At 37.1% G+C, this 15,047-nt stretch overlaps 1 protein-coding gene across 4 annotated transcripts in view; it reads left to right on the top strand.

Annotated features, from left to right (window-relative positions):
- LOC141362787 (obscurin-like) overlaps nucleotides 1-15,047 on the top strand; it is a 537,091-nt gene that overhangs the window by 65,788 nt on the left and 456,256 nt on the right. For all 4 annotated transcript variants that reach the window (XM_073865032.1, XM_073865030.1, XM_073865031.1 and 1 more), the window contains exons 11-15: nucleotides 207-497; nucleotides 2,464-2,727; nucleotides 5,250-5,513; nucleotides 9,020-9,310; nucleotides 12,236-12,505. In XM_073865032.1, coding sequence (XP_073721133.1) covers nucleotides 207-497; nucleotides 2,464-2,727; nucleotides 5,250-5,513; nucleotides 9,020-9,310; nucleotides 12,236-12,505 — 1,380 coding nt within the window. The remainder of the gene's footprint in view (nucleotides 1-206; nucleotides 498-2,463; nucleotides 2,728-5,249; nucleotides 5,514-9,019; nucleotides 9,311-12,235; nucleotides 12,506-15,047) is intronic.

Below are 15,047 nucleotides of genomic sequence, written 5' to 3'. Positions count from 1 at the left end.
CAGTACAAACAGAAATGCGTTGTGAAATTAAAGCTCTCATAACACACACTGTATCTGCTTATCCAGTCCAACTAGCATCCAGAACTGAAACTTTACATTTTATTATAAATAACATTAACAAAACACCAAACAATGAGTCTGCTGCTTATACATTGTGTAATGTGTGTGTACTAAAGCCCTGATTAAATGTTTTATTATCTTTACAGCTTTACCCAAAATTACAGTGAGATTAACACCAGACAGATATGTGTTCACTGGAGAGACAGTCACTCTGACGTGTGAGATAGAGGATCAGTACAGATCATTAAACTGGAGATATCTGTGGTATAAAGGCACAGCTGAAGTGTTAAACTATAAGCATTACACTGTAAACAGAGACTCTCTCACTATCAATGGAGTTACTGGATCTGATCAGGATGAGTTCAGCTGTAGTGCAGACATACACGGACGACCACAAACTTCACTATCAAGCTCTGCTGTTTATCTCAATGTGTATGGTGAGTTTAATGTTGCTGTATAATGAGGAAATAAAGACAGAAGCATTTCTTATATTCCTATCTTTCTTATATCTTATATTAAATTCAACCTGCATACATTGGTAATCTAAAGCAGTGGTTCTCAAAGTGGGGTCCGGGGCCCCCAGGGGGCCCGTGAGATGGTGCCAGGGGGGCCCCAGTTTTATGACATTTTTATAAAATACATTAATTTATCTTGAATTTTGTGAAATTAAACGTAAAAAATTAAGGCAGCACTACTTTGTATAATTTAATGTTTTGTTGAATTAAAATGTGAAGTTTTAGAACTTTTTTGTCATAAATTTTCTTTGGGGGGGGGCACGAAGGAACGCACCGTACACAAAGGGGGCCGCACGCTGAAAAGTTTGAGAACCACTGATATAATGAACAAGATGTGTTGATGCATTTGTCATGAAGCACTGCCGTATCTTCATTCATTGCCCTTCAGTAGGTCTTTTTCTTTTCTTCCTAGCGTTGTTCCGGCTGTAGCGCAGTCTCCGCTTTTTGCCATTGTCTTCTTCATTTGGCTCGGTCCGGGGCATTTTCGGGGTATGCGTTGACCATCTTTATGTCTTCCTTTATTCGATCCATCCACCGCTTTTTTTGACGTCCGCGTGGGATGTCCCTCTGGCTCAATACACATGGCAGTTTGATGACTGTTGACTCTTCACTTTGCATCACATAGCCGTACCACCCCAGCCTTGCTTCAAGCATCTTGTCCAAAATGGAGGCCACACCAAGTTGCTTCCGGATGTCTTTGTTCATGACACAATCCCATTGAGTGATTCCGAGGCTCCACCTGAGCATCCTCATCTCCATAGTGTGGAGGGCATGTTTGTGTGCAGATGTGGCTGGCCAACACTCAGATCCATAGAGTGCCACTGGTCGGAAGATGGTCTTTTAGATTTTGCCCTTCTACCTATCTGGCATTTTCTGATCACAGAGGACTCCGGTAACTTGCCTTCAATTCATATATGCCGCATTGACTCGTGACCTCACATCAGTTGTGATGCTTCAATCTGAGCTGATGGTGGAGCCCAGGTACTTAAAGTCCATCAGTTTTTTTATATATTTTCTGTCAATGCTGATGGTGCCGTTGGTTTGGGGGCCACACTCCATGTACTCCGTATTTTTGATGTTGAGCCTCATCCCGTTTTTGTCCAAACGTTCCTTTCACAGGCGAGTTTGTTTTTCCACTTCTCTTCTCTGTTCATCTAAGAGGAAGACGTATTCCACGTAAAGAATTGACCATGGCAGGAACGTGTGCAGGTCGGCAGTGATCGTGTCCATGCACATGATGAACAGGAGTGGTGACAGGGCCGATCCTTGGTGCACTCCAACGCTGATGGGAAATGGCGGTGATACACCCACTGCGCACCTGACTGCACCACCGGTGACGTTCTTGTATAGGAGTTGCACCCAATGCATGTAGATTTTAGGGACTCCATGGGATCGAAGCATGTGCCAGATGAGGTCGTGGGGGACCCTGTCAAATGCCTTCTCAAGGTCGTGGAACGACATGTGCACAGCTTTGTTCTTCTCTCTGTGCCTCTCCAGCAGGAGTCTCACCGCGTCTAGTGCCAAATCCTTTGACAAAGCCACATTGGTTAGTTGAGAGGGTCCGAAAAAAAGCAGACGTGCACTGTATTGATCTAAATAAATGAACACTACTGTATTTATTCATTGATGCTGTTGACAAAGCAAATATTCAAATTAAAGTTACCATTTTTCCTGTGTTTTTGAGGCTTTGATTGTGTTTACAGTGTGCAATATAACATCATGTTCATGTTTGTGTTCATCTTTCACGTGTAAATAAACACAAACACGTGAAAGAGTTACATTTACCAGTGTTTATAATGACATGGAGTTTTTTAATTTTAAGTGTGAAAGCCTTGTCAGCCTTGTCTGTATGAGTGTTAGTGTTAATTTCATTTTTTTCTTTCCTCAGCTTTACCCAGAGCTACAGTGAATGTAACATCAGACAGATCTGTGTTTACTGGAGAGACAGTCACTCTGAAGTGTGAGATAGAGGATAAGTACAGTGACTGGAGATATATGTGGTATAAAGGCAGACCTGGGACTTCAGTGTTTGAGGGAAACATCTACACCATCAGCTCACCATCAGATCAGGATGAGTTCTGGTGTAGAGGAGAGAGAGATGGACGACCCTCATCATCACAGTACAGTGATCATGTGACTCTCTCTGTTAAAGGTCAGTAATGAATGTGATTGATTTGTTTTTTGAGGAAACATTTGTCATTTATTTGTTTAAAAATGTATTGGCAGTTTTAGTCACTTTATTTGACAAAAATAATTTATAATGCAACCATTGGTTTTCTTTCTGCGCCATTTTTAATGGGTTGAAAAAAGAATTTAAATCAGCGTTTTATTTATAGATTGACTAAGGTTAGACATTGTGGCGTTTCACATAGGGACCCTATACTGTCATCATCGACACAATGTCGAGTGAATAAAGGGAACGTCTCGGTTACGTATGTATCCACCGTTCCCTGATGGAGGGAACGATACATTATGTCCTGCGTGCCACAACACTGCTCATTCCGCTGAGCCTCATCAAGCTCCTCACAAGCAAATGAATGGATGCATGTCTTTTCCTTTTATATACGTAAGTGTGGGTGGAGACTGGTATGCAAATTCATTGGTGTTTTACACACAGTCATCCAGATTGGCTCTCAAGAACACACCCCAAACTGTCGTCATCGACAAAACGTCTTGTTCCCTCCATCAGGAAACTGTGGTTACATACAGTATTGTTCAAAATAATAGCAGTACAATGTGACTAACCAGAATAATCAAGGTTTTTAGGATATTTTTTATTGCTATGTGGCAAACAAGTTACCAGTAGGTTCAGTAGAATCTCAGAAAACAAATGAGACCTAGCATTCATGATATGCACGCTCTTAAGGCTGTGCAATTGGGCAATTAGTTGAATTAGTTGAAAGGGGTGTGTCAATCACTGAGGTCATCAATTTTCTGAAGAAACAGGTGTGAATTAGGTGGCCCCTATTTAGGGATGATGCCAACACTTGTTGAACATGCTTTGGAAAGCTGAGGAAAATGGGTCGTTCAAGACATTGTTCAGAAGAACAGCGTACTTTGATTAAAAAGTTGATTGGAAAGGGGAAAACCTATAAAGAGGTGCAAAAAATGATAGGCTGTTCAGCTAAAATGATCTCCAATGCCTTAAAATGGAGAGCAAAACCAGAGAGACGCGGAAGAAAACGGAAGACAACCATCAAAATGGATAGAAGAATAACCAGAATGGCAAAGGCTCAGCCAATGATCACCTCCAGGATGATCAAAGACAGTCTGGAGTTACCTGTAAGTACTGTGATGGTTAGAAGACATCTGTGTGAAGCTTATCTATTTTCAAGAAACCCCCGCAAAGTCCCTCTGTTAAAAAAGGCATGTGCAGAAGATGTTACAATTTGCCAAAGAACACATCAACTGGCCTAAAGAGAAATGGAGGAACATTTTGTGGACTGATGAGAGTAAAATTGTTCTTTTTGGGTCCAAGGGCCACAGGCAGTTTGTGAGACGACCCCCAAACTCTGAATTCAAGCCACAGTACACAGTGAAGACAGTGAAGCATGGAGGTGCAAGCATCATGATATGGGCATGTTTCTCCTACTATGGTGTTGGGCCTATTTATCGCATACCAGGGATCATGGATCAGTTTGCATATGTTAAAATACTTGAAGAGGTCATGTTGCCCTATGCTGAAGAGGACATGCCCTTGAAATGGTTGTTTCAACAAGACAATGACCCAAAACACACTAGTAAACGGGCAAAGTCTTGGTTCCAAACCAACAAAATTAATGTTATGGAGTGGCCAGCCCAATCTCCAGACCTTAATCCAATTGAGAACTTGTGGGGTGATATCAAAAATGCTGTTTCTGAAGCAAAACCAAAAAAATGTGAATGAATTGTGGAATGTTGTTAAAGAATCATGGAGTGGAATAACAGCTGAGAGGTGCCACAAGTTGGTTGACTCCATGCCACACAGATGTCAAGCAGTTTTAAAAAACTGTGGTCATACAACTAAATATTATTTTAGTGATTCACAGGATTGCTAAATCCCAGAAATTTTTTTTTTGTACAAAATAGTTTTGAGTTTGTACAGTCAAAGGTAGACACTGCTATTTTTTTGAACACACCCCTTTCAACTAATTGCCCAATTGCACAGCCTTAAGAGCGTGCATATCATGAATGCTGTGTTGTTTGTTTTCTGAGAATCTACTGAACCTACTGGTAACTTGTTTGCCACGTAGCAATAAAAAATATACTAAAAACCTTGATTATTCTGGTTAGTCACATTGTACTGCTATTATTTTGAACAATACTGTACGTAACTGAGACGTTTCCTCTCTATCCAACTTTAAGAGGGTGGCGCCCCCTAATGACCAGCCGCCACTGAGCGTGACACAAATAAAGCAGAGGTGCACTGTATTCATCTAAATAAATGAAACCAACTTTGCTGTTGACAAAGCAAATATGCAGATTAAAACATCAAACCAGGCTTTAATGTACATTGTGAAATATGAGGGTTTTTTGACCCCTTGTAAGGCATGAGCAGTGTTAGACAGATAACCCAGGGTTACATTTACAAGTGTTTATAAAGACATGGATTTAACTATTTCAAGTGCGAAAAGCCTTAGTATGTAATTATGTTGTATTAGTGTTAGTTTCAATATAATTTTCTTCTTTCCTCAGCTTTACCCAGAGCTACAGTGAGAGTAATACCAGACAGATCTGTGTTCACTGGAGAGACAGTCACTCTGAAGTGTGAGATAGAGGATCAGTACAGTAACTGGACATATCAGTGGTTTAAAGACACAACTGGAACTTCAGTGTTTGAGGGAAACATCTACACCATCAGATCACCATCAGATCAGGATAAGTTCAGGTGTAGAGGAGAGAGAGATGGACGACCCTCATCCTCACAGTACAGTAATCATGTGACTCTCTCTGTTAAAGGTCAGTGATGAATGTGATTGATTTATTTTTTGAGAAAACATTTGTCCTTTATTAATGTTAGTCATGGTGAATATGTTATAATAAACGTAAACAATATTTGTAAAATTTTGTCAATGTGTCAAATCTGAAGTACAATGTAAAACCATTTCTGTAGAAATTACAGTATACTGGCAGCTGGTTGCCAGTAACTTACTGTAAATTTTACATAGATGTGTAACATAGAACAGTTTGTTCAACGTTAAATGAACATTTTCAGTCTTTCTTTTTTACAGCAGTGGTTCTCAATCCTGGTCCTGGAGGCTCATTGCTCTGCACATTTTGTATCTCTCTCTTATCTGACAGACTCATTTCAATTCAATGAGATCTCAGCTGATGATATGAATCAGCTGTGTTAAATAATGGAGAGATTCAAAATGTGCAGAGCAGTGAGCTTTCAGGACCAGGATTGAGAACCACTGTTCTACAGTAAGTTACTGGCAACCAGCCGCATAATTACAGCTTATTTTTACAGTGTAAATTTGAAACATGTTTTTGAAATGCTCTTCAATCCATGTGGACGGATACAGCCCTTCAAGAAATCTTTTTATAATCACTTCAGACTAAAATCCAAATTAAAATGGATCAGCAGCCATTAGACGGAGAGAGTGTCTTCAATTCCTTCTTCGGCTTATTGGCTAGAGTAGGAGCTGTCAATCTAAAACTAGTGGACCAATGGTGACTCTAAAGCCCATCCTGATTTACATAAAACTCTAATAACAGTTTTTTGGAAAAGCAAGCGCAGAATGAGGAAATAAGAGCAAGAGATAAAGATCATAGGCATACAAAAACTGAAAATATGAGCAGAAAATATCAGAGAGAAAATAAACTTTATAAATTAATATAAAGAAGGAAAACATGATTTTCTATTTTGATAACTTTGTATTCGTCTTCCAGTTTTTTGCAATATAATTTCAAAATGTTTTAGTAGTTTTTTCATTCATGCTTATTACCAATATTTTTTTATCTGGGACAACAAGATGCAGGGGCGCGGGAAGTGGGGGTGCTGCAGGTGCTGCAGCACCCCCTGGTGGCAGAGATTTAAAACTGCGATGACAATAAAATATAAATATAATATAAAAAATATAATATAAATATCTCTTGATTTTGGTTTGTTTCTGTACAAAGACATTTTTGTTTTGGGTGTGTGATGAAGAGAGGGATAATTTTAGTAATTTTAAAATGATTTAATTTATTTCAGTGTGTATTAGCCAGATTCTATCAGATTCTGTCTTGATGACGTGATTGCATTCAGCCGATACGCTGTAATAGGCATAAGCATAACACACAAGCACGCACACTTACAGCCACATACTGAACGCCGAATGAGTTTATCTATCAGCTTTGCAATGTCCCAAAAGAGAAATTTTGATTTTTTTTCAATCACAGAACGCAAAATTCCCGAGGACTAGTTATTAAGGCATGTATTGCTAATACATTTTTACAATGATTCGCATTGATTTACAATGGTCGCACTATATGAATAACATTTTAGTTTGCTTGCGTAAAAAGGTGTGCATGCAACAATGAAACACATATAAAACGAACAAGAATGAACTGTGGAGTGTGGTTGGCCTATATGAGAAGGTCTACTTAAAATAATTTAGCATGGTTTTAGAATATATTTTAATCAAAATATGTTGGCCCATTTTGATATTTTAAACATATTCCGATGGAAAAATGCGTCCAAGCTAAGCTAGGTTCAGTAAACGATTTTCTAGTTCGTCATCTTTTCAAAAATATTTAAAAATATAGCCAAATTGTTTTGCGGTTTTTAACGCACTTGTAAATGTTACAGAACATGTGCTTTATTGAATGAACGTATAAACGGTTGAATTAAATGATTAAAACAACGTAAAAGGAACTAAATTATATATGTACAATAAGAAACATGCATGCGACATTTAAAAGGTATTTCAAAAAAATAATATAAATTATTCCCATGCATCGATTTTAATGTTAAACGTCTAGAAATTCAAATGAATCCATTTGGAATATATTCCGACAATTTAGGATATGATTTTTGAATTTTAAAGTCGAAAAATATCTTATTTTTACACCGCAGGAGGCATGGCAAAGTGAAATAAAACTTAAAGACACAAATATTACATTTACGTGTAAAAATAGAATTAAATGAAACCCGTGAATTGAAAGGTCCACTAATCGCCTTAACTCGAGTAATGTCAATAAAGTTATTATGTTAGAGTTTAGAAATATTAAAAACTTAACCAAAGGACAACAAAAAAGGCGTACTACTGGGACCAGTGAGAATGCATATGTGTACATAAACTGGTTCCATACCTCCGACTTTCCTCCAAACTTGCTCAAAGTTAATTCCCCTGTTTTTCTTTTTCTTTACATCTTCAAACTCCATGTTGCACTTAAGCTCCACCATACCGCACAGCATGACCGGTGCGTGATGCGTGCCAGAGGAGACTCCGCACCTGACTCGCGTTGCATTTTGTAACTTTTACAAATCATTTTGTCATTTGTAATTTGTGTAACTTTTTGAAGACATTTGTTACTTTGGCATAAATATAGTCTATATATAATATTTCTGATTATATGGCATAGCTTTCTCCCCAATTGGGCTAATAAAGTAATGATTAAAAATATGCTTATATCGGCTCGGCCTGAGGATAGTAGCGGAAAATAACGTCCTGGACAGAGAATCTCTACTATGTTGCAATAGGCTAAATAGTTTGTATGCCCCGTCAGCTCAGCTGTAGGCTACTTTATGGATGGGAAGGGGGAGTGATTATTTTAAAAGAAGACATAGGTAGAGTGGTCTGCAGAATACAGAGCTTGTGAACAACATTAGAATTCTATAACTCTACGTTCCATAACCCCCCCCCCCCCCGCACCCCCTACCGAAAATATCTTCCCGCGCCTCTGACAAGATGGATTTGGTTGAAATGTATCATGCTTCCAAAAACTCGTAGTCCAGTTTATGAAAACACGTCAAAACTTTTCACAAATTCACATGTGATCATTTTCTGACAGTGAAAGAAAAAGATCAAAGCACAGATTGTTTGGCTTTGTATAACTGTGTAAAATTAGCCTGGCTTACACCAGACCCGTCTCATAGAGAATGAGACATGGTCTGGGAACCACATGCTAATTTTCTTGTATTTGAGGCCTGGTTTACGAATGCCCAGAATCGTTTATTGGGCGCTATGAATGTCTATCAAATCCCTCTGTACATAGCTCATAGCCAATCGTTTCAATTATACCAAATGACGTATGTAGAGCAACATAAATTCAAGTGTGCTGGATTATTTGTTCATTGACTTCTGAAAAAAATCCCTTTTTGATTTAAATTAAAATATTTCTTTTTATATTATCCTTCAGAAATGTCAACAACAAATGGCATCATTTTATGCAAAATTTAAAATTTCTTGAAAATTCAGGTTTCTGATTTAACACAACAGATCTGTGATGAGCTATAACTTATTTTTCTTCTTCCTCAGCTTTACCCAGAGCTACAGTGAGTGTAACACCATACAGTCCTGTGATCATTGGAGAGACAGTCACTCTGAAGTGTGAGATAGAGAATCAGTACAGATCATTAAACTGGAGATATGTGTGGTATAAAAACACAACTGCAGTGTTAAACTTTGAGAATTACACTGTAAAAGGAGACTCTATCACTATCATTGGAGTTACTGAATCTGATCAGGATGAGTTCAGGTGTAGTGCAGTGATACACGGACGACTAAAGACTTCACTATCAAGCTCATCTGTTCATCTCACTGTTAAAGGTAAGTGTTAATGTTGTTGTAAAATAGAGAAATAAAGACAGAAACATATTGTGTTAAATATCAGAGATACATTAGGGCTTAAAGGCGGAGTCCATGATGTTTGAAAGCCAATGTTGATATTTGAAATCACCTAAACAAACACGCCCCTACCCCAATAGAATCTGGACCTTCTGTTGATAGACCTGCCCCACACATACGCAACCCGGCATTTGATTTGATTTGATTGGCTATACGTGTGTTTTGGTAGTCGGCCCGTCTCCTTTTCCAACGCGTTTTTCAAACATCGTGGACTCCGCCTTTAACCCCAGGTTTTGTTTGTTTTAAACTCCAGGAAGAGGACTGTTTGACACTTGTGGTTTAAAAGCGGGGTTCTCACATCATTTTTCCTAATGCAAAATTAACTCCACATTTCAGTGCCCAAGGTGTGCAGTGTAAAACAAAACAGAGTTAGGGTGTCATAATCCTGTCATCTATATAGCAGGCTGGGTTGTTGAAAAAACCTAACATTTTAATAATTTAAGAGAACTTTGAAGCTTAAAGTAGGCGGTGCATGTTGTCACCATCTTGGCTAAATTGCAGTTTAAGTCACTTCCGTATTGGCTCCATCAGAGACACCAGAAGGTTGCCCCAGACTTAAAACATACACCATCAACAGCAGCAAGTAGTGTGCTTTGTTCCAGAGCTTGCCATTAATAATTACAAAAGATTGAGAGATCTGCTGCATGTTTCCCAGGACGAATGGAAAGGGTTTCAAGGATTCTGTCCAGAAAAAAAATTCCACCACCTTTGTTGCAATCTACAAAAGATGAAAAAACTTTTAGTGTTCAGAACTGAATGATCAGATGTAATGCTGCGTTCCAGGCAGTTTTTTGAGCGCATAAATTATGACTTCAAACCACGACTCACGACTTTGTAGCGTTCCAGGCAAGTCACGCCAAACTACCTGAGCGCAAGGAATTTACGTCACCTTAACATGTCCATGCGTCGATATACTTTCACGACATACTTATTGTTTTAGACACATAACATTTTTTTCATTTGACTGCAACGACGGGAAGTCACGGGTTTGACTGCCGTTCCAGTGCACTTTCATGGGTAGAAGGTTGCTAAAACACAGGTTACAGGTTGCGTGGAACGCGGCATAAGTATTCAGAAAACCATGTGGCCCAAGTGAATTATAAATGTTATAAAAATTATAAGGCTTCCTTTTGCATCCCTGGCCACATTACCACCACGTGTGAGTTTTTTTTTTTTTTTAACTGCAATGACCTGTCGTCGGTTTGCATAAGACTTTGGTGTTAAACTCCTTTACTCACATAACGGTTGTGCCAACAACAAAGGCTGCAAACCACACAAACTGACAAATATGATGATCTGACTATAAAGAATAAAGTGCAGTAGTACTAAAATGTAGCAGAAATTCCCAATACATTTTAAATAGGAGTTATTAAATGTTATACTTATTGGCTGAAGTTGTATGAAGGCCTTGCTAGCCTCATCAATGGATGGAATCGAATTACACGACTGAGCAAGAATTTTAACTTTTGAGAAGTCAGTGTTTCTTAAGACAAATGCGAATTCCACCCAATCACATCACAGAGCTGCAAAGCATTCTATCCAATTAAAGGACAAGTTCGGTATTTTACACTTAAAGCCCTGTTTTCAGATTGTTTATGATGAAATAGAACGGTTTTGACTGAAATTTCGACATATCCGGCTGCCCTGAGAATTTTCAGGTGTTTCTTGTTTCACCTCCCACCTCTACAATGGCTGTATAGGTGCACTGAAACAATCCTTCCTAAAATGCATTAAACTTTCGTTTACAAAGACGTGAAACTCGCCGAGTGGTCAGGGGTGTTCACTGATATGCTCACACAAAAATCGCTGCAAAATACGCATTCCAACAGGTTTTATCGTAGTTTTTGCCAACTCCATTGACTTGTATTAGATGTGCTGTGAGGTATGGTATTACTCCGCACCGGGAACCTTATTTGTATTCTTACAATTGGCAAAGGTGGATTATCGCCACCAACTGGGCTGGAGTGTCTATTATTCAAGCTCTAAGCGGAAGAATGTACGGGTGTGAGGCGTTTGGAAAAATAGGTCCACAAGTTTACAACAGACGCTAAAACACCAGTTGGAAAGCATCTTTTGCAGCGATTTTTGTATGAGCATATCAGTGAACACTCCTGACCACTAGGTGAGTTTCACGTCTTTGTAAACGAAAGTTTAATGCATTTTAGGAAGGATTGTTCCAGTGCACCTATAAACCCATTGTAGAGGTGGGAGGTGAAACAACAAACACTCGAAAATTCTCGTGGCAGCCGCAGATGTCGAAATTTCTATTTCATCATAAACAATCTGAAAACAGGGCTTTCAGTGTAAAATACCGAACTTGCCCTTTAAATGAAAGAAGGCCGGAGTTTATGTTCAATATGTTTGAGCGTTTGTATAGTGCTTTACACATAAATGCATATTGTTCCAAAGCTATTTTACCACCTTAATTAACACATATTCTGCAAGAAACCCTGGGCTTGCAATATAATTTTATATTGTTTTTTTTTGTCAAACATGAGTGTTTTATATGGTTGTGAGGAGAAGTTAGTGTAAGTTAAGGGTGGGATTAGATGCTCCAAAATATCTTTAAAACCATGAATGTTTATGGCATATTTCTACACGTTTACAGTTTCAGTAAACTGTGCTCTGATTGGATGTTGACATCAGAGGTGGTTCACCATTTATTCACTTTGAAATTAATTTGCAGTACAAACTGTAGTATTAAATTGTGTCATGACCATTATTTTCTAAAACACTGAACAAGTGGTGATTGCAATTACAGATGTTAAAACCTGTCATATAATGCAGCAAATATTTTTGCAATTAAGTAATTACATTTATATGTGTGAATTGTTTGTGATTGTACAGAAAGACCAACACCTCAAGTGTCTGTTCGGCCTGGTGAAGATGTATACAGAGGAACAACTGTCAATCTCACATGTGTCATCAATATAGGAGGAGTCAGCAGCTGGCAGTACAGCTGGTATAAAGATTCAATCATCCAGCAGAATAAACTCCAGCGTTACACAATCAGATCTGTTACTGAGTCTGACACTGGAAACTACACCTGTAGGGGACATGATATCAATGGATTACGATACTCACACATCAGTGATGCAGTTACACTGACAGTATCGGGTGAGTCTGTTTATCTCTTTTCATCATCATCCACAATATAAAGTCAGGTTTAACACACAATGACTAATTAGATTTTTCAGGTTTTAACTTGTAAGATATTTCATAGAGAGGCCAGATTATTAACACATTAAATACACAATACATTTTAATGATGAAATAAGATGCATATAAAACCCACAGATGTTTTAAGACACATGATGTTGGATAGTTTTTAATAATATAAAATTTTCTTTTTTCTAAAGCTATTTATAACTTTTCCAGTACACACAGAAATGTGTTTTCGTATGAAATTAAAGCTCTCATAACCCACTGTTTCTGCTTATCTCATGTTAATCTTGAGAAACTACACAGCAAAATCACCCGTGTTAAATGTACTGTACCAGACCTGGTGGTTATACCCATATACAGTATACACTAGCAGTGTAGATTTAACGCTGGTGATTTTTGCTGTGTAATATAGATGTGTTTAATAGGTGGATGGAGGAACACTTTTCACATTTAAATCAGAAACTCATGTTTGTTGGGGGTGTTCTTAACATCGATCTGCTTAACCCAAATAAACATAAAAAGACTGACGAATTTGTTAATACTCTATTTAGTATAGGCTTGTTTCCTCTAATAACGAAACCGAGTAGAATTACAAACCATAGCGCGACTTTGATTGATAATATTTTTTCCAATGACATAGAAAGTAATACAGTCAGCGGACTAATGATAAATGATATCACTGATCACCTTCCAGTTTTTGTATTAAATAAAAATGAATTTCAAAAAAATGAAGAGGATACTATGTATTGGTTTAGAAGGGTAAAAACAGAGAAAACTACTGAAGCACTTAAAAAAGAATTACTAATGCAGGATTGGAGTAGTGTATATAGAGAAAATGATACTAATAAGGCATACGATGAGTTTATGCGAATATTTCAAAAAATTTATGATAAAAATTGTCCAATAAAAAAATACTGTAAAAAAAGAAAGTGCAAAGAAAATGAGTGGATGTCTAAGGGATTGTTGAATGCTTGTAAAAAAAAAAAATCACTTTACAGAAATTTTATAAAATATAGATCAAAAGAAGCGGAGGATAAATACAAGAAATACAAAAATAAATTGACTGGTATCATAAGAAAATGTAAACAGGATTATTATAATAAATTGTTAGATAGCAATAAGAATAATAGTAAAGGCTTATGGAATATTTTAAATAATTTAATTAGAAATAAATCTGGAATGATTAATTACCCACAATATTTTAGAGATGAGGATAAAACTATAAACAATATGAATACAGTAGTTGATAGGTTTAACAAATTCTTTGTAGATGTTGGCCCAAACCTTGCTGCAAATATTGCAAATGTTGAGAGATACAATTGTGATTTAATAGATACAAATCCTAAAACGCTGTTTCTTATACCTGTTGAGGAAAATGAGATATTGGACATTGTTAGAGGGTGCAAAAATAAAACCTCGACAGATCATTATGATATGGATATGAAGACCTTAAAAAGTGTTATTGAAAGTATTAGTAAGCCGTTAACATTCATTTGTAACTTATCATTGCAAACTGGCCAATTTCCTGAAGGTATGAAAATAGCAAAAGTGATTCCTTTGTTTAAGGCAGGAGATAAGCATCTCTTTACTAATTATAGGCCGATTTCACTTTTACCGCAATTTTCAAAAATATTAGAGAAGGTTTTTAATTCTAGACTTAGTAGTTTTATTGAAAGAAATAAATTACTCTCAGATAATCAGTTTGGTTTTAGGAATAATTGTTCAACGTCGCATGCACTCTTTGATACAATTGATGAAATAACTAATGCTGTAGATAACAAGAAATATGCAATAGGATTATTTATTGACCTAAGTAAGGCATTTGACACAATAAATTACGATATTTTAATTAATAAGCTAGAACATTATGGAATTAGAGGAGTCGCATTACAGTGGATGATCAGTTATTTGGAAAATAGAAAACAATATGTGAAAATAGGAGACTATCAATCAAGTTATCAAGAAATCGTGTGTGGTTTGCCTCAAGGTTCAATACTGGGCCCAAAATTGTTTAACATGTATATAAATGATATTTGTAAAACATCTCAAATACTTAGATTTATTTTGTTTGCAGATGATACAAATATTTTTGCGTCTGGAAACGACTTAAAACAACTGTGTCAAATAGTTACTTTGGAACTCAAACGTGTTAATAAGTGGTTCAAAGAAAATAAAATATCATTAAATCTGGGAAAAAGCAAAATGATGATATTCGGACCTGGTAATTCTAATGCTCAGGAAGTAATTCAGATAGAGGACGTTGTTATAGAGCGGGTGCATGAAATTAAATTCCTTGGAGTTATTATAGATGATAGAATTACTTGGAACTCTCATATTAAATATGTAAGTATTAAAATTTCAAGAAGCATTTCGGTAATTGCAAAAGTAAAGCATATTTTAAATACCAAAGCTTTGCATACTTTATATTGTTCTCTGATTTTGCCTTATTTACATTACTGCTCTGTGGTATGGGGTAGTACTTATAAAAGTACAT

The sequence above is a fragment of the Misgurnus anguillicaudatus genome, unplaced genomic scaffold (assembly GCF_027580225.2).
Source record: "Misgurnus anguillicaudatus unplaced genomic scaffold, ASM2758022v2 HiC_scaffold_29, whole genome shotgun sequence".
Classification (NCBI taxonomy): Eukaryota; Metazoa; Chordata; class Actinopteri; order Cypriniformes; family Cobitidae; genus Misgurnus; species Misgurnus anguillicaudatus.
This window is presented reverse-complemented; position numbering and strand designations above follow the sequence as displayed.